Source organism: Mustela nigripes, chromosome X (assembly GCF_022355385.1).
Source record: "Mustela nigripes isolate SB6536 chromosome X, MUSNIG.SB6536, whole genome shotgun sequence".
NCBI classification, from domain to species: Eukaryota; Metazoa; Chordata; class Mammalia; order Carnivora; family Mustelidae; genus Mustela; species Mustela nigripes.
Genome location: NC_081575.1, coordinates 77,939,843 through 77,963,118, shown reverse-complemented (window position 1 = coordinate 77,963,118; position 23,276 = coordinate 77,939,843). Strand labels below are relative to the sequence as shown.

Below are 23,276 nucleotides of genomic sequence, written 5' to 3'. Positions count from 1 at the left end.
CCTGAGCCGAAGGCAGAGGCCTAACCCACTAAGCCACCCAGGCGCCCCCAGATATACAAAAGAGTTTTATAAAAATCATGCATAACAAATAGCATGGAAGACAAGGGGAGATGGAGAGGAGAAGGGAGTTGAGGGAAATTGGAAGGGGAGGTGAACCATGAAAGACTATGGACTCTGAAAAAACAATCTGAGGGTTTGGAAGGGGCAGGGGGTGGGGGGTGGGGGGAACCAGGTGGTGGGTATTGGAGAGGGTACGGATTGCATGGAGCACTGGGTGTGGTGCAAAAATAATGAATACTGTTAGGCTGAAAAAATAAAATTTTTTTTTAAAAATCATGTATACTACCTTTTGGGCAACCATGAGATACCAAAATGACATACAAATTTTGATGGAATTCCCTCCTTTTCTAACACTTAAAACCCAAAGAAAACAAGTCAGCCTATAATAAAGACATTTTTTTCCTGTTATCCCTCTGCACATTCATCTAATTCTCTGTCAATTCCAGTAATGGAACAAATAGCAGAACAAAATGGGTAAGACTCTGGAGCTGAAGCTTTTTAATAGTGTCTTCTTACCCTGGAAAAATGTCAGCAGGTAGGAGTAAAATGGAGACAACGGCCAGAACCATATACACATTAGTGCCAACGTTTTTGTCTACCCAGCTTCTCCTAAGGAGTATTTCTGTGCTCATTCCCCTTACTTTCTAAAAAAACAAATGTGTTGCATAGAGCTAAGTCTGAATGTCATTCATTTAAGAACATTTCTGCACTAAGGGAAAGTGATGGAACAAGTGATTTCGAACCCTCAAGTGATGGTAATGATGGCTGGTGCACTAGTGGCACAACAGTCAGCAAGTGCTAAGAAATGATTAACAAACCAAACAGGTATTGAAATGAAACAGAACTTAGAGCAAGACTCCTAAGTAGGCAACAGAAAGATATGCACACACATACCTTCCAGAAGTTATCAAGAACAATGTGCTATATGAGAAGAAAAAAATGTTATTTGAACATTATCTGGTGCCTATACTTTACACACAGAAAGGACAATTACTTATTGATTTCATTTAAGAGTTATTCATATACTATAAAAGACCACTTAAAGTTCACGAACTAGAAAATACCTACATGAAAAGAAGTACTATACAAATGTTTTTAACAGTTCTAAAAAAATGTCAACATTACTTATAACATTACTTAAAACTTCAAAGATGCTCTTTAATATTCATTTCTTACTAATGAAATGAATAAAACCAGAGTATGGTCCTTGTTGCTCTTTTTTGTTTTTTTCCCCAAGGTGATGCCCACATTCAGATCATTTTAGTAACCACTCAATTGCAAATTTTCCCATCTCTTATCTCAAACTTTTACCCCTCTTCAATCCAATTTCAGAACCCAAATGTGTTTTTCCACTAGGACATCAATAAATTGTTCAATTCAGTACAATTCAGTTAGAATGAAACCTAACATGGTCTTGGCATAACAGTTCACCTAAATGTCATATTTCTATGATAACTTTCATATTTTCTCCAAACTACTCAGACTCCAAACATTTGGATCTCACCAAAAACAGAAATATCCAGTCATCACCACATCATGGCAATTCATCCTACACAATATCTTTCACCTATTTTCACTTTCACAATTCTCTAAGCTCTTAATCATCTCATACATGGAATGCTATGATTACAATGTTCTAAATGAACTGCCTCCCTAGCTCTAGTAAATACATTCTTCACACTGCCACCAGATTAGTATCAGTTAAATGCTGTTTTCAGCATTTCACTCTTCTCTTCAAAATGCCCCCTCCACTTCAGGAGTTTCTTAGTACTAACAACAGTGGGTTTTTAACTTGTTTAGGTGGCAAAGTGATTGGTAGTAGTCATGGTTATCTCTGCAGAACAGATATTTATTATCCCTAAACAAACATACTATCTCAGTTATTAAGCTTAAATATATAATTATGTGTTAGATCAGATACATTATCTTACACCAAACTGTAGCAAAGACAAGCTATGGCAGTTGCCACAAGTTTTTTTGAAGTACGTAAGAAAAACCTTCTAATTCTAACATAAACACTCCATTTCACCCAACTGTTATGTTCTCTTTCTTGGAGATAAATCTTGCATTTTAACATCTGCATGCTTATACCATGCAATTCTATCTGTAGAAAATACTCTTCCCACAGCACTTCACCAATTGTAATCCTGTCCATTAATCCTTCAAGATCAACTCAAATACTACATCCTGTATGTAGCAGTCTCAGACCATTATCACCCTCTATAAGCTTTCACTGCCTTCTCTCAACCCACTGCAGACATAATTTCTGGTATTGGGAGGCAATGCACAGTAACAGTAAAGAACCAAGTCTTTGGGATTAAACAGATTTGGATTCCCTCGCTTATGAACTGAGGTCCTAGGAAAGTTGTTTAACCTCACCAACTTTAGTCTTCTTACCCATAAGAGACAGACACAATAATGTCTACCTACCTTAGAGTTATTTTGAGGATTGTAATTATGTAATGCAATTATGTTTCAGGGTCCTGAAGACCACTCACAGATTGAATGATTCAATCAAAGTTGTAAGGACTCAACATATAGCTGTATTCACAGTTAAGTTTATTATAGCAAAAAAGATGCATGATAGGATCAGCAAGGGAAAAAGAAACAGGAATCTAGAGAAATTTATGCACAGGATTCCTTATACTCTCTTCCTATTATGAGGGGCACACTTGAGCATACTTCTTTCTCTCAGCCATGAAAAATGCAGTACACCAAAGACATGAAAACTGAACTAAGACAACTACCGAAGACTGAGACTGACCACTGGGAGACCCACATGTGGGAAAGATCCAAAGAGTACCACAGAGGCAATGCAACTGAGCTGGAACAATGGACCAAAGAAGACAGGCTAGAAACCACAAGGTAAAAATAACTGGGTCAGTCGTGCCTGGGTGGCTCAGTTGGTTTGGCAGCCAACAATTGGTTTTGACTCAGGTCATGATCTCATGGGTTGTGGGATTGAGCCCACAAAGGGCTCCACACTCAGCAGGGAGTCTGAGATTATCTCCCTCTGCTCCTCTCTCCATTCACGTGCACATGTGCGCACGCACACTCTCTTTCAACTAAATGGATACATCTTAAAAAAAAAAAACTGGGTCAATTACTTCCTACCTAAAAAAATTAACATTATAGAAGGAATTTTTTTTTTAAGATTTTATTTATTTATTTGAGGAAGAGCGAAAGACTGAGAGAGAGAGAGAGAGAGAGACAGCACACGCATCAATGGGGCGGGAAGAGAGAGGGAGAAGCCAGCTAGTTTATTCTCTAGTAAAAGGAATTAGGATTCCTTTTGGAAACGGTGGTTCCTAAGACTGGGCCAGGAAATATACAAAATTAGCCTAGAGCATCTTCTGGTGCTAGTAAGTAAAGAAGAGTTCAAAAACAAAACCATACAAAATAGCTGACTGGTACTCCTCAAAAATTTCAGGGTCATCAAAAACAAGGAAGTTCTGAGAAACTGTTAGAGCCAAGAAAAGCTTAAGGAGACATGAACACTTAATAATGTGGTATCCTAGAAGGGATCCTGGGACAGAAAATAAAAGATAAGTAAATACTAAGGAAATCAGAGTAAAATATGAACTTTGGTTAATGTATCAAGATTGGGTTATTAGTTGTGACAAATATACCATACTAATGTAGGATGTTAATAATTGGGAAAACTGGGGCTCCTGGGTGGCTCAGTGGGTTAAAGCCTCTGCCTTCAGCTCAGGTCATGATCCCAGGCTCCTGGGATCAAGCCCTGCATCAGGCTCTCGGCTTAGCAGGGAGCCTGGTCCTCATCTCTGCCTGCCTCTCTGCCTACTTGTGATCTCTGTCTGTCAAATAAATAAAATAAAATCGTAAAAAAAAAAGAGTACCATCCCAAGGGGCGCCTGGTGGCTCAGTCAGTTAAGCATCTGCCGTGTCTGCTTTGGCTCAGGTCAGTATCCCTAGGGATGAGTTCTGCATCAGGCCCCCTGCTCAGCAGGGCATCTGCTTCTCCCTCTCACTCACTCAAATAAATAAAATCTTTTAAAAAGCACCATCCCCTGAGTCAATATTGTGTCTAACCTTAAAACCTTAAAAAAAAAATACCTCCATTCTTAGAGTGTGGTGGATATTTGGTTTCACTTGGAGCTCAGGTCATCCCAGGCAGGCTGGGTATAAGAAGTGGGGGAGGGTTAGGAACTACCTCTAGGGCATTACTGAAACAATAGGAAAGTGCTGCCAACAACTTGGATGCGTAAAGCTGTGATTTAGTTGGGGCACACAAGAGCCTGGCCTAGAATTAAAAAGGAATTCTAGGACAATTAGATGACCAGAGGAAACTTTCAAAATCTTTGACATATTCCTGGGAATATAAATGTCTGGCATGCCAGGAAAGACCTGAGAAAGGAGAAAGTACCAATCATTCCATTCTGGCTGAAGTTCAGTTCCTGAGAAAGCAGGAAATAAATTCAAAGGTTGTCTTATAAAGTGAAGCTTGAAAGTGTGCCTTCCCTCAGAGATCCCCTTGGCAAAAACACACAGATGAAGCACTTAATTAAATCTGAAAAATCATTGGCTCACCACTAAATATACTGGCCCAGGTGTGAACATCAGCATGCCAGACTTAAAAATAAAAACATTTTTAGAGTTGCAAAGAACTGAATGGTCATACACTGCAGGGAATACAGAGTTATTCTGGAAAATCAGTAAACAAACATCAGTAAGAAAATACCATAATAATGATAAACAAACAAAATACAACAACAGACCTTGGTGGGGAAGAAGGTGGGAGAATCTGATACCAGAGCTGTTACAATGTATTATTTATAATGTCCAATTTTTATCACAAAATAAGGTACATGCAAAAAATAGAAAAGAATTCTGCCTATACAGAAAAAAGTCAACAAAAACATCCCAAAAGGGGTCTAGATTTTGGTATTAGTAGACAAAACCTGTAGTCAAATTTAAGGAAACTATGCCTAAAATTTTAAAGATTTAAAAAAAAAAAATTCTGGAGTTTAAAAGTACAATAACTGAAATAAAAAAATTCACTACCGTGGATCAACAACAGATATTGATGAAAGACAGCTGGAAGGCAAGCAGGTAGGGACAAGGGGCCCTCTGCCCTAAGAGGAAACTACCCTTAAAATGATTTTACACCATCCTGGAAGGAGCCTGCCACCCTCTCCCATGTGACAAAAACCTGATTGGATGACAGATGCAGGGAGGATTAATCAGATTAAAACAGCCCACCAACCAGCCCATAAAACACCCTTGACTTAGAAACTCTGGTGGCAACCCTCTCAGGTCCCCTCCCTCCTCAGGAGCTCTGTACTATCACTTTGCTTTAACTCAACACCCCTTGCTTTGCTGTCCACCACTCTGTCTTCTCTACCTCTTCATTCCTCAAAGTGGTGTGACCAAGAACTGTGTTCACCTACAGAAAGTCCTTTAACAATAGGACAGGTGATGGCCTCTGGCCCATCTCTTGGCAGGAAAAAGATGAGCAGGGTCAGTCCATTTTCTGTCTCTGCAATCTGACAAAAGCCAGTTAAGCAGGGATTAGAAAGTGAAAGAATGCTTTCCATCATAACAAACCAAAGCCATCTGCAAGTCAAAGTCCTAGGGAAACAAAAACTATATAAAAAGAGCAAGTCGCTTAAGAACAAAAGATAGCTCCCTTGGTTAAGTGTCTGCCTTCAACTCAGGTCAAGATCAGGTCAAGGTGCTCTGCTAGGTAAGGAGTCGGCTTTTCCCTTTACTCCTCAACCCTGCTTGTTCTCTCTCTTTCTCTGTCTCTCTCTCATGCTCTCTCTCACACTGGCTCTTTCTCTCTCAAATAAATAACTAAATCTTTTTTTTAAAAGTATAGCAATTAATGGCAGAGTATTAGATTGAAAATCCACATGCTTCTGCTGTTAAACTCCGAAAGTTGCCCTCAATCTAAGATTACCCTTCAGTTCTATCTTTAGGAGGATCACAAAGTAGAGTTCCCATTCTTGAGATCGGTATTACTTTTCTATTGTTGCTATAACTGATTACCATAGATTAGTGGCTAACATCCATACCAATGCAACACAAATTTATTATAGCATTGTAGGTGAGAAGTCAACATGGGTCTCACCAGACTACAATCAAGGTGTTGGCAGGGCTTCATTCCTTCTGGAGGCTCTAGAGAAGATCCCCTCCCCAGCCTTTTCCAGCTTCTACAGTCAGCCTGAATTCCTTGATTTGTGCCCTCTTCCTCCATTTTCAAAGCCAGCAATGTTGCATCCATCTGACACTGCTCCCCTCCCTTACATCTTTTCTCTGACCCTCTCTCCTGTTTCCCTTTTCCACTTTAAAGGACCCTTGTGATTACATTGGACCCACCTAATCCAGGATAATCTTCCTATTTTAAAATCAGTTAATTAGCACCTTAATTCCATCTACAATCCCCATTCCCCTTTGCCATATAACCAAAGATAGTCTCAGTTTCCAAAAGTTTGCACAAAGACATGTTTGGGGGCCATTATTCTGTCTACCACAAATTCTGTTGCCATCTTACGTATATCCTCATAGTTCACCATCAACCCTCACTTAAATATGCACATGTAACCAGGAAGTCTGACCTGATAAACAACTTCTTTATTAAGAAGAGACTGATACTCTATTTTCAAATCAAAAGAAGTACATTTTTCTAATAGTCTCATAAATAAGAAACAATTATCTCTTACAACACATAGAACATGACAGTATTTTTAAGATTATCTTTGTTAGCTACAAACTCAACAAACTCTAGCTCCCAATGATTGCTAACATTTTAAAAACTGTTTGCATAATGTACTGCTAACAGTAATATACAAATATATTCAGAATTAATTAAAAATTATGTGAAAACAGGGGTGCCTGGGTGGCTGAATGGGTTGAGCTGCTGCCTTCAGCTCAGGTAATGATCTCAGGGTCCTGGGATCAAGTCCCACATCCGGCTCTCTGCTCAGCAGGGAGCCTGCTTCCCTTTCTCTCTCTCTGCCTGCCTCTCTGCCTACTTGCGATCTCTCTCTGTCAAATAAATAAATAAAATCTTTAAAAAAATTATTTGAACACAGACTTAGTTATTTGGCTGCATTCTTTTATATTTGCTAAAGAAAAAAAAAATCTCTCTTCCATGGAACTGGCTATGAAAGTAGAAAATATCCCAGCTCTGAGTTAGAGATGTTAGAGATGGGATAATGAACATTAAAGAGACCGAAGAATTAAATAATTAGCTTAATGACTGAGATGCAGCCAATTTACACTATGCTTTGAAACCTGTAGTATGTATTAATAATTATCAGTGGCAACAATAACAATGTATTTCTGTACTTTTTAAAATTTCCTAAAAATATTTTTGGAATCAGGAAATAACTATTAAAAATTAAAAACCTGATGGGGTGCCTGGGTGGCTCAGTGGGTTAAAGCCTTTGCCTTCGGCTCAGGTCATGATCCCAGGGTCCTGGGATTGAGCCCCACATCGGGCTCTCTGCTTAGCAGGGTGCCTGCTTCCCTCTCTCTCTACCTGCCTCTCTACCTACTTGTGATCTCTGTCTGTCAAATAAATAAATAAAATTAAATTAAAAAATTAAAAACCTGAAATATAAAAAAAAAAAACAACCCTATTTGCAGGATTGAAGTTGGGCTTCCAGGTGTTTGTTTTCCAAATGAAAACATAGAACACACTCATCTTCTCTACAAAATCTATCATTTAGCCTCACCATAATTTCACAAAAGAATTTTTATCAAAAAAGGTAGAAAAGAATCTTAGGATAATGTGTACTTCTTTAAAGCATCTTAGTGTAATAAGAAATAAATTATAAAAAGTAAGAAATAATTATATCATCATTATATTTCTTACTTTGCTGATATTTGACCAGATTTTTAAAATCACTTTTAAGACTGATTTACCTGCAGCAGCTGTGCCACTATCCACCTGTGTCAAGGACTGTGGTCGGCTACGAAGTTTGCTTTTGAAAGATCTTGGTCTCCGTGGTGATGAAGGTGGCCCAGGAACCTCTGATGATTGGATTTTGCTATCTTTAATTGCCCGAAGACGTTCATAGAGCTCCTGCAGCTCCTTATTCTGCTGAGTTTGAAGATTTACCACCTCCTGAATGTGTCTAAATGAAAATAACGCAGAAAGCATTTTAATAGCACTGGCACCATACAGATGACTCCAGAAACATCTACAACAATACAAGGCAAGTTTAACAAGGAATTTTGATTAACAATGTGAAAATACAGAATCTTCACAATTTTAGGATGAGATATGCCTTCCTAAGCTCAACATTAAACTAACCAGAGATTAAGAAAAAAGTGAACAAAGTGACAAAAACAAATTTCTAAAACTTCAATATAGGGTGCCTAATGGCTCAGTCCATTAAGCATCTGCCTTCGGCTCAGGTCAGGATCCCAAGGTCCTGGGATGGAGCTCTGCATCTGGCTCCCCGCTCAGCAGAAAGCCTGCTTCTTCCTCTGCCTCTGTCTGTCTGTCATGAATAAATAAATTTTTAAAAATCTTTAAAACTTCAATATAGTGAAAGACAATGAAATACAATTTAAAGTCACAGAGTATTGCTAATATTAACCTTCTCCTTATTTATGTTGCAAGTATAAATAACAAAATATTTGCAACATATACTAAAAGGTTAATATACAGGATATACAAATAATTTCTAAAAAAAATCAATATGAAAAGGACGTCTGGGTGGCTCAATCAGTTAAGCGGCTGCCTTCAGCTCAAGTCCTGTTCCCAGGGTCCTGGGATCGAGCCCGCATCGGGCTTTCTGCTCAGTGGAGAATCTGTTTCTCCCTCTCCCTTTGCTCACCACCCCCAGTCATGCTTATTCGCTCTCTCTCTTTCTCTCAAATAAATACATAAAATCTGTTTAAAAAATCACTAAGAAAAAAAGAAACAACCTTGTAAGGAAAAAGAGGAAAGAATATGAGAAGGTGACTCCAAAAAGGAGATACAAGCAGGCAATAAATATGAGATATGAACAACCTCACTATTAATTAGGAGAATACAATTATTTCTTAAGAAATATTTTTAACTCATCTGATTGGAATAAAACTAAAAGGATAAATAATATCCAGTCCAATGTTGTTAAGAAGTGAGAATACGGGTATTTTCATATATATATATATATATATTTTTTTTTTTTTCTTTTTTAAAGTAATCTCTATGCCCAATGTGGGGCTGGAACTCATGATCCCATGGTTAAGAATCACATGCTCTACTGACTGAGCCAGCCAGGCACCCCACTTTCACATATATTTGTTTGGTGAATAAAATAGAGCCACCTGAACAACAATTTTAGCGGTATCTATCAATTTAAAGTATATATAACTTTTAACCCAGAAATTCTACTTTTAGGTGTCTATCCAACAAAAATATTCACATAAGTATGTGAAAATTATAAGGCTGTTTACTTCAACATTGTTTACATAAGCAAAATATGGAATAAAGCTGAAATGTCCATTAATGAGGGATTAAATAAACTTTAAGTGGCTATTCTAATATATGGAATAAAGATTATCTATATAAACATGTACATATATGTACATTTAAGCAACAATTAAGTAAAAAAACTGTAGAATAACATGTATATTATGACCTCACTTTCATAAAAGGCAAAAAGTATATATTTATAAATGCACAGAAAAATGATAGGCAAGATATATACCAAACAGTTCACAGTGGTTGCCTCTGAGAAATAAGATTAGGGCATGAGAAATAAGAGATTATTTTGTGTGCTTTTTTATTGCTGTGATACTGTGATTTATATTAAAAATATATATATATATATATATATATATATATTTGGTCTTTATCCCTGTTCCTGGAATATAGCTCCTAAAACCCTAGTAATTTCTTAAGCTATAAAAAACAATAGGAGAATCTTTTTTTAAAGATTTTTACTTATTTATTTGAGAGAGAGAGCATGAGCAGGGAGAGCAGCCAGCAGAGGGAGAGGGAGATTCAGACTTCCCGCTGAGCAAGGAGCCCAATGCAGGGCCTGATCCCAGGACTCTGGGATCATGACTTGAGCCAAAGGCAGATGGTTAACCGACTGAGCCACCCAGGTGCCCAGAGAATCTTTTCTTTTAATATTTGGTCTATTGTCCTCAAATAGCTCCAGTTCCTGAAGTAGTTCCAGAGTGATAAAGGTGAAAGGAATCTTACTATTTAAAACAAGGCTCTTGGAATCACACCTGAGTTTATATTAATGAACTGACGTTCGAAACAGCCCCTAAGGATGGGGGCAGATTGCCAGGAGAACCAACCAAGTGAAAAGAGCATGGGACTTTCAGCCCCTCACACTCTACCTCTGAGACAAAAGGAAGAGATTGAATTAATCATCAGTGGCCAATGGTTTAAATCAATCATGCCTACCATAATGAAGTTTCCATAAAAATCCCTTAGCTGTAGGGCTGAGAGAGGGTCCAGGTTGGTAAAAACATTAAGGTGCTGGGACAGTGGCACTCCTAAGAAGGCATGGAAGCTCCATGTCCCCTTCCCTATACCTTGCCATCTGGCTGTTCCTCAGTTGTGTCCTTTTTATTTATAAGAAACTGATAACCTGGAGTGCCTGGGTGGCTCAGTGGGTTAAAGCCTCTGCCTTCGGCTCAGGTCATGGTCTCAGGGTCCTGGGATGGAGCCCCGCATCGGGCTCTCTGCTTGGCAGGGAGCCTGCTTCCCTATCTCTCTCTGCCTGCCTCTCTGCCTACTTGTGATCTCTCTCTCTGTCAAATAAATTAATTAAATCTTAAAAAAAAAAAAACTGATAACCTAGTAAGTAAACTGTTCTTCCTGACTCTGTAAGCTGCTCTAGTAAATTAATTGAACCCAAAGAAGGGCTTGTGGGAACCTTTGATTTACAACAGGTTGGTCAGAAGCATAGGTTAATACTACTTGGACTTATGATTGGCATCTGTGGGACTGAGCCCTTAACCTGTGAGATCTGATGCTATCTTTGTCAATCATCAAAATTTTTCAATCATTAAAATGTTACCAATCATGGGGCACCTGAGTGATTCAGTCAGTTAAGCATCTGACTCTTGGTTTTGTCCCAGGTCATGATATCAGGGTCATGAGATTGAGCCCCATGTTGGGCTCCATGCTCAGCATGGAGTCTGCTGGAGATTCTCTCTCTGCCCCTTCCCTGTGCACACATGTGCTCTATCTCTCAAATAAATAAATAAGTCTTTTTTTTTTTAATGTTACCAACTGTAAATTAGCTATCAGTCAAATACTTAGTTCTATAAAAATCCAGGCAACCAGATTTGTGACAAAAGGGAAACAATCTTACTTTTCTCGTAATCTCTGAAGCTCCACCTTCAAATCCTCATCCTCTATTTCTGATTCATCATCACTGCTCATTGGAGAAGATGGTGAATAGAAGAGTGAGCTCTGTGTTTGGTTATAGGCTTTTTTTTCATGGAGGGGTAAGCACTGATCACTCTCTGGACCAGTCTTTGCCACTGACTTCCCTCTGCCAGCAAGGGTGGCTGAAAATTCACTATCAGAGCTAGGCTGTTTACTAGCAGTAAGTATCTCTCTCTCTTTAAGCAACAGTTCATGTCCAGAATGCATACTACTTCCCGTGGCTGAGTTCTCCTCCAATTCTTTTTCTGGGGTCATTGAAGATACATCAGTCTCACACACTGTGCTAAATGATAAGAAGTTGTCTCCTTGTTTGGGAATTCTTTTCCCTTCTTTGAAGGTCTCATGAAGAGCTTGTAACTTCTGAGAAGAAAGTAAAGTTTGTGGATTGTGCATGGCATGTTCCATTTCCACTAACTGAGGCTTTGCTCTGTCCATAAAGACTAGAGCTTCTTCACTAGAATGGGTTGTCATTTTTTTGAATACTGGTGTGTGTTCTATTCCAAAAGATGTCACTTTCACTGACTGCTGCTGAGGAACTGTAATCACCTGAGATACAAAAAGGCAAAAGTGGTTGGCTCTATCTAACCAAAGAGTAAACCCACAAAGAAATTCAATATCAAAATATGGCACAGACAAGTGAATGGTCTGCTGTGATGTACACACATCGATAACACCCAAACCTAAAAACCCCATTTATAATTCTCATTTTCAAAGTCCTTCAATTAGGTCCCCTGGATAAGGAGAGTTGGCTTCAAATTGCTCAAACAAAATTCTGTAATTTAAAAAAATTCAATAATTCAAGTTACTGAGATTCTAAAGGACAAGAAATAGATTTATTAAAAAAGGTGACCCAACCACCCACTGAGAAATGATGACTCATTTCTGTGCTCTTTTCCACTACTAAAATCGCCATTTCTTTAGACTTAACTCAAAGCCTACAAAAGGTAAGGGATGTGTGTAAGGGGAAAAAATTAAATATGACAATAATCTACCTTCAAAATAAGTACTATTTAAATACCAAGATTTCCAATGCTATTCTCTTTTACAATGCCCTTATAGATAAAGATTCAGCCAAACACACAAACCTGGAACCGACCCCGCTGAAATGATCCACTCATTGCTTTACATCTACTCAAAGCCCTAGTATCAGCCATGGACTCTCCCGTCAGGGGAATGGGATCAGGAGCAACTGCTGATCTCATATCTTCTGTTTCCACTGCAAGTTTTGCACAATTGTAAGCAGAAAAGAGAAAATTGTTTGTTAAGACTAAATTTGTTTACATTACCAAAAAAATGAAGAAAAGTAGAAAAAGCTTAACCCCTGCTAAATAATTAAAAAGTGTTAATGTAATAAGCAACACTGCAGAAGTCCCTAACTCAAAATCAGACATTGTAAGATTTATCCCAAGACTTAGTATCTACATGAAATGAATAACTGTAAAACCAAATTAGTTACAAAAGGAAAAGCAAAGTGGCAATGACATTAATGGGACACGTCACGGACATGGGCTATGTGAAAAAAGTGGTAAGGTTTGTATATGAACAAACAAACAAACAAACAAAAAGAAAAACAGAAGTAAATGAAAAGTGATGTTACCTAGTCTATGTCCCTGACTGTAAGCACACTACCTTGACGGACTTTTGATCTCTTGAAAAAGCTGGTTGACTGCCGTAGCCTGTATGCCCAGCTTTTTAATTTGCGAGTCCAGGATTTCTTGCTAATAGGATTTTTGAGACTAGGACAAGTAAAGCTTAGGCCAAAATATCCACCTCCTGTCTGCAGATGAATGGCTCCACCGCTTGACACAGCAGCAGGATAGGCCTCTGGATCCCCTGGCAGTGAAGCATCTGGGGACATCTCCTAGTGGAGACAAAAAGAGAAAAACCAAAATAGTAATAATTTAGGTAAGGTGAAGCAGTTGTTTATATCATTGGACTTTCTTGCATGGACTAATCAGTAATCAAAAATGGAATGCTATGTATACCTGCATATCAGAGTGAATCTGAAGTATTCAACTTAGCGGAATTAATCCTTCTCCTTTCTTTAAAAGTATTATTTGGACTTCAGACAAATAAAGAGCAGAATATTAACCTTCTACCCTAGAATATTTTTCATTACAGCAACTTTGAAAACTGAAATTAAAATTATTTCCTTCATATGCTTCATTTACTAAAAAAAGGTTACTGAAACCCTATGCTCTTAAAATGAAACTTTCATTTATGCTCATATTATTTGAGAGAGTTAAAGATACCTAACACCTATGATAACATAGAAAAAAGCTTTCTAGGCATTTAGATTTATAGAGAAATACTACCAAGTCAAATTTCTTACTTTATGTCAGCACGTAGAAACTTACAATGGACCTTGAAATTATTTCAAATTCTTGCTATAAAAATTGTTAACATCAGGCCACAGCTCACTATAAAATCACTTTCCTCTTCTTGCCTCCCATCCCTCCCAACAAAATGTCAGAATTAACTGTTGTATTCTAAATGAGTACTTTAAAAATAAATCCTCTATAACAGTTAATACAAAAGTATACAACTTTGGGAACATGAGATTGGTCTCTACTAATCTAGAAAATTAAATGAGTATTACAAAGTTCAAAGAATGGGATTCAGCATTTGTCTGCAGGAAGATAGCGTAAGTGGCATTAAGTACACTGGAGTCTTGAATAAGCATTAACACTCAGGGCAGGTCAGCATTTATTAAAATTCTGAACAATCAGTTCTTATTTTCTGAAGTCCTATTTTGGAAAAAAAATCTCCTTCTGAACTAGTAATAATGCTACTGTCATGAAGAGAAAAAAATTCTCAATAATATTAAATTTAGAAAATGTTGCATTGGTCCCACTGAAATTACAGAAAATTTTTTAATAAGTAATACCTGGATCAAGATGGTGAGTTAAGCACAAGTTCTAGTCTACCTTATCAGTCCAAATCCATAGATATGACAGAAAAAAACAGGCATAGACACATGTATATATGACTAGAGGAGGAAAAAGAAGCCCATGACATAGGCAGTAACTTTCAAAATGCTGCAAACTTGGGGCGCCTGGGTGGCTCAGTGGGTTAAGCCTCTGCCTTTGGCTCAGGACATAGTCCCAGGGTCATGGGATCAAGCCCCACACCCAACTCTCTGCTCAGCAGGGAGCCTGCTTCCTCCTCTCTCTCTCTCTGCCTGCCTCTCTGCCTACTTGTGATCTCTGCCTTTCAAATAAATAAATAAAATCTTTAAAAAAATATGCTGCAAACTTGGGTGGCAGATATAGGCAGTGAGCGCAAGCCCTGGCCAACCAAAGGGAAGAGTGGTTGGCTAGAATGCTTACAAAGCTGTCCGCAATCAGTCTCCTATCTACCTCAACATCATCTCCTAACACTCTCCTACTTTCTGGACTTCTTTTGGTTCCTTGAACAGGTCTCCACCCATGACTGTTACCACCATACACAAGTTCTTCCCTGACTACGCTATATAAAGTAATCCCCTACTCATTCTATCATAGCCTTTTTCTTTATTTATTTGTTTAGGATCTATCTTCTCCCACTAGAATTTGGGCTTCACAAAGAGAGATCTTGACTTACTCACTGAATGGGAGAGTAAACTGGTTGGGGTACCAAAGAAAGAATAGCCAGGCAGTTCTTCTTTCCTTCCCTATCTCCACAGCAAGCAAAAGACAGCAGAGGCATCTGCTCCCAAATAAGAGTGGTGAGAAGAAAATGTTTGTGGCCCAACCAGCAACATAGGAAGGAGACAACATCCAGAAGGAAGGGAAAGCCCTTCCACCTTTGAAGAAGATTAAGCTACCTTCTAGGCAGCATTTCAAGAAAAGCAGTAATGTTCAGAGCTAAGAAGCATGTTCAATGCCTTTCCCACCATTACTGGAGGAAGGCTACAACAACAATTATATATAGCATTTAGAGAGACAAACAAGAAATCGTACAGGGGAAAAAGAAAAAATGAGTCTAAGAATCACCAAACACTTATGGGAAGTCAACACTATAAGAAAACATTAGGGGCACCTGATTGGCTCAGTCAGTAGAGCATGTGACCCTTAATCTCAGGGTCGTGAGTTGAGGCCCCACATTGGGTGTGGAGCCTACATAAAAAGTAAATAAATAAAAACTTTAAGAAAGAAAGAAAACACTAAATTCAATAAGAAGAATAGCCAAGTTTTGAAATAGCATCAATAACATAGAATAAGACTTTAATATCTCCAGAAATATGTGTGAAGATAATACAAGCATAAGAAAAATTATGAACTACAGTTACTGGAAATTAAAAATATAATCCTAAGGGTTTCTGGGTGGTTCACTGGGTTAAGCATCCAACTCTTGATTTCAGCTCAGATCATGATCTCAGGGTTGTGAAATCGAGCCCCATGTTGGGCTCTGTGTTGGGTATGGAGCCCTCTCCCTCTGCCCTTCTCTTCCCCTCTCTAAAAAAAATGAAAAAAAAAATTAAAATAAAAAAAGAATAACAGAATCCTTGACATAAAGAAACAGCTGAATAGGAGACTGGAAATAGCTTAAAAATTGAGAAATTCTTCCAGTACAAAAAGCAAAAGGACAAAGAGATAGAAAGCAGACAGTGAAAAGTTAATAGATAAGAAAAGCAGCAAATGAAGAAATAAACTATCTCTATTTACAGACAATATGATCTTATATATTATACAGAAAATACAAAATGATATACAAACTCCGCGAAATTGAAGGATACAACATCAACACAAAAAATAGTTGTATTTCTATATATTAGCAATGAAAAATCTGAAAAGGTAATTAAGAAAACAATTCCATTTATAATAAAAACAAACAGAATAACAATGGTACTGGAACAATAGGATAGTCAGATGCAAAAGAATGAAGGTGAATCTTTATTTTACACCATATACAAAAATTAACTCAAAATGACCCTACCATGTATACTTAATCAAGTGTGAAGCAATAAAGGCATTTTTGGACTTAAAAAAATACCCAAATTAGTCACCCATGCAACAAATTTAAAAATATTACTCATTGAAGCATTTTGGGGTAGGGGAGGAAGGAATTCTAGGACACCAGAAATAGTGGCAAGTAAGTTTGATCCAGAAGTAGCAACGGACGCTTAGACAAAAGAATCCATTTGACCTTGACATGATAGTGTCCTCTGAGCAAAAAAATTTAAATGACAGAAAATCATTTTTCATTTTTAATAGTTGTAATCATCTTACATGATCATCAGATAACAATATAATTATAATATAAATGCTGTTTACTGACCTTCAATTCTTCAAATCAACCCACAGACAAAGCACAACCAATATTACAGAAAAAAAAATGTAGATGTTATAAACTTTGCCAGTGTTACAAAGCAATACAAGTGATAAAAATTAGCAGGTATGTGGGAAAGAAGAAAGGGAAAATATAATAATTTCCTCACCCTTCATAGTAGTGAATTATTAGGTATTATCTAAAAGTATTCAATCAAAAGATAGATGAATAAGTATATTATTTACAAGTTATTAATGGCAATGACTTCAAGAATTAAAACCAGGAACTGAACAGTGTTTGGGGAGTAGAAAAGGGTATAGAAGTTGTTAACATAATTACTTTTAATTTTCTATTCTTCTGAATTGCTTTCCTGTTTATATATCAACTATATAATTTAGAATACTAGTTTACAACAATATAAATCTTAATGTTGTATCTATTCACTGGAATATTACGCCATTGTTTAAAAAACATAAGTGAGGTGGAACTATGTGTACCAACATGGATAAATGCTCATAATTGGAAAAAAATGCAGAATAGCACATGAACATAGAGAAGTATATGTATAAAAACATATCTATCTATATCTTTGTAAATATGTAATAAAGAGGTATGACTGGGGCGCCTGGGTGGCTCAATCAGTTAAGCATCTGACTTCTGCTCAGGTCATGATCTTGGGTGGGGATTGAGCCCCGGGTGGGGCTCCCTCCCCCAGCTCATGCTCTCTTTCTCTCTCAAATAAATAAATAAAATCCTTTAAAAAAAGAAGTATGATTATACAAATATCTGTATGTTAGTTAAAACTATGTCTGCAAAGATTCATTAACAGCTGTGTCTATAGGTTTGGAAGTGGGATGGATTTTACTTTACATACACACATATGATACTCATATAATAATAACAATAATAAAGAGATACAGTGGTGAAGATTTAGAAATATATCTATGATATACTATAAAATGAAAAGATAAATTTGCAGACCAATATGCATATAGCGCAATCCTATTTTTGTAAATAAAAAGTTATAGGGATGTAAAAAGATCCATGTAAGCTTAAGAAGGTTAAGTGCCAAATACTAGATAAACACCAAATAGTCATTACCCCTGTGATTTGAAGGAATAGAAAAGGGAAATTAAGTTCCTATGTACATAACTTAAAAAAAATACCATATTATTTCACTCATGTGGAATTTACGAAACAAAACAAATGAACTCAGGGTAGGGGAAGAGGAAAACCAAGAACCAGAGAGGGGAGGTGGGTGGAGGGATGGGCTGAATAGGAGATCAGGATTAAGGAGGGCACTTGTGATAAGCGCAGGGTATTGGATCACAGCAGGAAGTGCTGAATCACTATATTGTACACCTGTACTAATATTAGACTAGAGGTGAACTGGAATTTAAATTTTAAAAAATAATTTTTTTTTCAAATAAAACCCACCAAACAAGATTAAACTAGAAGCATAAACTTTTAAGAAAGGAAATTGAGACCATGCACTTTTAACTGGAAATCTAAAAGTCAGTTCTTCCTACCTACTAAAACAATCTATGAATCAGTCCTGTTGTCACGAATACAAAAAAAGACATCCTTGCAGGTTCCTAGCTAATTCACCAGAGGGCTCTCTCACCAAAGATACTTCAGTCGTCTCCATCTAGAAATTCTGGGCACCTGCAGCCAAAGTCATGAGCTTCTTAAATAACCTGTGACCTCAGAATCTTAAGACATAGACAATTTCATTTCAAAGGATATAACTTTAGGAAAGAAGGAATTTCTTTAAAAGAATAAGGGTAAGAAATTGATTAGAAAGAATGATACTTACATGTAAACATAATTCGCTGGGTATAGAAGTTATCACATTCAGGTCCCTTTTGAATACTGATATGTTAGCAGGCTGACTTGCAGCCACATTGGACAGAATCTTAGAGCCTGTCTGCTGAAAATTAGGGGACTGTGCAGGACTATCTTGAATTCCACTGTGACTGATGCCTATGACTTCTGGCACTGGGCATGAAAGCGTATCTTCAGCAGAGGAAGAAAATGGAGAGTCTATGCTTTGGGTATCCTTCTGACTCTCAGGATAGATGCTAGATATGCTATGCTCCTGATAGAGCAAGTTTCTTAATTTTTCATCCAGAGTTTTAATTCGGTTGTCTGCAAACTCCATTTTTGGAGGTCTTTCCCCATCTGATTCCAGGATAGTAGTGGGTAGAAGGGTAGTCAGTTCAAGGCCAGGGGTCTGAGTGGGAATGACCATCTTAGGAGAACTTGCTTCAGTGTTCATTGTGGTTTCTCCTTCTTGGGAAATAAACTCTGCATCCATAGTTGGCTGCTGCACTGCTAAGGATTGAGGCTTTTGATCAGATACAAATGCCAGAGTTGTAACAGAGTTACCAGCAATCTGAGTTGACTCGCCAGGAGGGACCATAGGTACATCAGCCTGACTGGCAGCTTGGTGACATGGATATACAGGTAGAAATATGCCTGCTCGGTTGGTGAGTCCCTCACATTCAACTGGAACTGCACGAACTGAAGTAGCAGTATAACTTGAACTACTAGTAACTCGTGCCATTATCTGCCTGTCATCTTCCACTCGATACAATATAGCTGGCTGCTTAGTTTCTACACTGGCATATTCAGAAATCTTACCATCAACTACATCCTTGAGTTCTGATTTGGAGGCAAAAAGTACACGCTGGCATGGATTACTTTCTAGAGTGGGCACTGTGTCCTGTGATATTTCCTTATTACTTGTGGTTCTTGGACCTAGAACAATAACAAAGAATAGCTAGGCACATATTAATAAATACAAAGCATGGACTAGTAACCAAATTCAAAGGGGACAAGAGGAGCAAGGGACAAACAAGAACCTGTGTGTATAAGTCTTGTAAATAAGACTCAAAATACACAGAATTCAACCTGTCAAGGAATAAAAACCTTTTATTTTTTTCCCATAAATACTATATTTAAAAATATTACCTATTAAAATGGCTTAAGTTAGACCCTAACAATAACACCTTCAAAAATTATTATGAACATTCTCATAAGAATACAATATCCATGAACACAAATTAAAGATATGGTATATATCTTGTAACCCCTCCAAGTCTGGAGAAAGCTGGCAGACAATGAACACTTACCAGGAAGCAGAGACAGCCCAGGAACTGTAGATATGGACTGCTGAAGAGTAGGAGGTGATTGAGCCTCACGGTTTCTTATTGTTTGATTGATACAGAATCGCCACCGACCAACTGGGGATGACTGTGGAACAGATTCATCTGTAAAAAGAATTAACAAAAATCAATATGCTAAGCTATTGTCAACATGTTTACCCTATTAAGGAAACCAGGTTAAAACACCAATTTGTCTTGTATCTCCATTTCCAACAGCATTAGGATATGTGTAATTTATAAGACCAGACCTCCCAACGCAGGCAAATACTCTAAAGAACTAAGCACAAGATATTATTAGGGAAGGATTTTTTAAATCTATGAAAACAAACATTATAGCAATAGCAATTAGAAGAGGGCACATTTTGGGGGAAAAATGGAAAGCATTTTCTCCAATAAAACCTCTATCTCCTGTTCTGCATCCTGATTATGATGATGCTTACCCAATTCTATAGGTATTAAAAGTTACAGAACTATACACCAAAAGAAAAAAATCAATTTTACTATATGACAACTTAAAAATAAAGTCCCTACATCTTTACTCCTACTTTGTAAATTCATTCAAATAAGTAATTCTTTTTGTAAACTTTACCATACTTTATCACTCAGAAATCTGTTCAAATTCCCCCTAGCAAGAAAGAACAGAGGAGGACCCTGGCATCCTAACACAAAGTAAATTTCAGGGTAATGGTATCTGGTTTCATGACTCCCACACCACCTGTTGCTTCTTCATGTTGTTATAATTCCTTCACAGGTCCTCATTTGTCTATGGCTCTTCGCCCCCTCCCAGATACTCTAAATATAACCATGACCAGAGCTGAAAAGAATGGAGAGATAAAGTCATCAGAAAAGAAAACAGAAGAACCCATTTTTTAGTCCCTGGAAGTTTAGCTAGTAACTGATTTACAAAAACTTATCAGTGATCACAGCAGGTGGAAGGAAATCAAAATATAAATGACTGTATTAAAACACGAGGCAAACTTAGAACATAGTGATATTAGTTAAGAAAGGTACTGTCCACATCATATCAGTGGTTTAAAAAACCAACTTACCAATTAACTTCAAACAGTAAAGCCATTAAAGGTCATCAGAACTGCGACTGCCTTTCTGATAACATACCATGCAATGACTCAGAAATCAATTAATTGGATAAAGAACCAACACTTGAAGAAAATCTGGAGAATGATTTTCCTTCTTACATCTGGGCTGAAAAGGCCTTACCAAGTGTGGGTAAACCTACATTAACAATTTATGAACTTCCTTTATGGGCTAGTATCTTTCTCAATGAAGATACATAAATTAAAGTTTCCAAATGTGTTGCTTCAAAAGCCACATGGTAAATTTTATGAAATATACTTACTGCTGGTTTGAGTGGATGCAGAATTTATCTGTACTTGTTCAGATGATCCTGTCTGAATTAAAAATGAACAAATAAATAAAGAAGTTCCTGATATATATCTGAGAAGACCTATTTGCTAAGCAACTGCTCTTACTTGGCTATTGTTGGATTCCACAATAATAGAGTCAATTCCGATGGCTCTATCTGCAGCAGAGTGGACATGAAGGATCTCCTGGGCTTGACCTACAATAGCCCTCAATTCTTCTACAAATTTTTCTTTCTCACTTTCTAGCACAAAGTTATCTTCAACCTGTCCAAAAGTAAAAGTAAGTCTATTTAGTTTCTTCAAGATTGTGATATTATATCAATGGTGACTATCTTAAAGAAAATTAAATGAAAATTGAGTATTATATACAAAAGCCACAAGAGAATTAAAAACAACCAGCACTGGGGCACCTGGGTGGCTTAGTCAGCTGAGTGTCCAACATTTGGTTTCAGCTCAGGTCATGATCTCAGGATCGTGAGATCAAGCCCAGCATCAGGCTCCACACTCAACAGGGAGTCTGCTTGAGATGCTCTCCCTCTGCCCCTCCCTCCGCTGGCGCTCATGCACTCTCTAAAATAAATAAATAAATCTTTTAAAAAAATGACCACACTAAAATGCCACGTAAAACATTAACTTGTTCTTATTTTGAGACCATTGATGTTTGTCAGATTGGTACCACCTACCAGAGAAAAAGCCAGCATTTAAAAAAACATCTCACATTCTATAAATTATCATTTGAGGAACATAACTGAGAAAATGTTTATGATTACCACTAAGATGTCCAAACCCAAAAGTTTTTTAAATCACAAAATGAACATCTCTAAAGGCCTGGAGAACTCAGAAAACATGTTAAACAAGAGGCAGAACTAGACTGGAGTTGGGGGTGGAAGGAATAGGGTGGCTGAGTGATGGACATTGGGGAGAATATGTGTTACGGTGAGTGCTGTGAATTGTGTAAGACTGATGAATCACAGACCTGTACCCCTGAAGCAAATAATATATTATATGTTAATTTTTTTAAATTACTAAAGAATTTCAGTTTTATTTCCTGTGTAACAATTATTAGATCAATGAACTATTTACTGAAAACAAAACAAAAACAAGAAGCAGAACTAACAACATTATTAACTTTAAAAATGCTTAATTCTTTTTCTTCAGGAATGCACATCTAAAGAAAACTGGCAGAAACAATCTGAGGGTTTTGGAGGGGAGGAGGGTGGGAGGTTGGGTGAACCCAGTGGTGGGTATTATGGAGGGCACGTATTGCATGCAGCACTAGGTGTGGTGCATAAACAATGAATTCTGGAATACTGAAAATAAATTTAAAAAAATAAAGGCTATTAAAAAAAAGCATGAACTACTCTTCCTTCTACCCTTATTGATCTGCATTTCAAAAAGGGCAAAACAACTAACTTAACCTAACAATTCAAAGAAAATATGAAAACTAAAAGAAATGATGACTATTATTTAAACACCTATTTATGGGGCACCTGGGTGGCTCAGTGGGTTAAAGCCTCTGCCTTCTGCTCATGTCATGATCCCAGGGTCCTGGGATCGAGCCCCGCATCAGGCTCTCTGCTCTTCAGGGAGCCTGCTTCCTCCTCTCTCTGCCTGCCTTTCTGCTTACTTGTGATCTCTCTCTGTCAAATAAATAAATAAAATCTTTTTAAAATAAATAAATAAATAAATAAGGACCTATTTGTAAGATGACATATCAGTACCTAACCCAATAGAATTACCTGCTTAGGCCTTATATCCAAAGATTCTGATTTAATTAGGGATCTAGGCAATGGATTTGTTTGTAAAAAGCTCTTAAGATGACTTTAACATGCAGCCTGGAATAAGAAACATTGACCTCTTAATAAAAACCCCTCATATTTTAGAGATAAATATACTGAAATGAAAGAAGTTAGAGTGACTTACTTTTTGTTATAAGTAGTATAGTTCTGTGCAAATCTTAAAAACTAATGGTACCCTGGGGAGGAGTCAAGATGGCGGAGAAGTAGCAAGCTGAGACTGCTTCAGCTAGCCGGAGATCAGCTA

The 23,276-nt window shown here is 37.4% G+C and overlaps 1 protein-coding gene across 1 annotated transcript in view; it reads right to left on the bottom strand.

The window, feature by feature from the left end:
* The window catches only part of WNK3 (WNK lysine deficient protein kinase 3), a 169,660-nt gene that overhangs the window by 11,809 nt on the left and 134,575 nt on the right, over nucleotides 1-23,276 (bottom strand). Inside the window, exons 14-21 of the mRNA XM_059385248.1 lie at nucleotides 21,342-21,497; nucleotides 21,209-21,260; nucleotides 19,819-19,956; nucleotides 18,501-19,444; nucleotides 13,205-13,295; nucleotides 12,520-12,650; nucleotides 11,358-11,980; nucleotides 7,954-8,165 (exon numbers count right to left, since the gene is read on the bottom strand). Of these exons, the coding sequence (XP_059241231.1) occupies nucleotides 7,954-8,165; nucleotides 11,358-11,980; nucleotides 12,520-12,650; nucleotides 13,205-13,295; nucleotides 18,501-19,444; nucleotides 19,819-19,956; nucleotides 21,209-21,260; nucleotides 21,342-21,497 (2,347 nt within the window). The remainder of the gene's footprint in view (nucleotides 1-7,953; nucleotides 8,166-11,357; nucleotides 11,981-12,519; nucleotides 12,651-13,204; nucleotides 13,296-18,500; nucleotides 19,445-19,818; nucleotides 19,957-21,208; nucleotides 21,261-21,341; nucleotides 21,498-23,276) is intronic.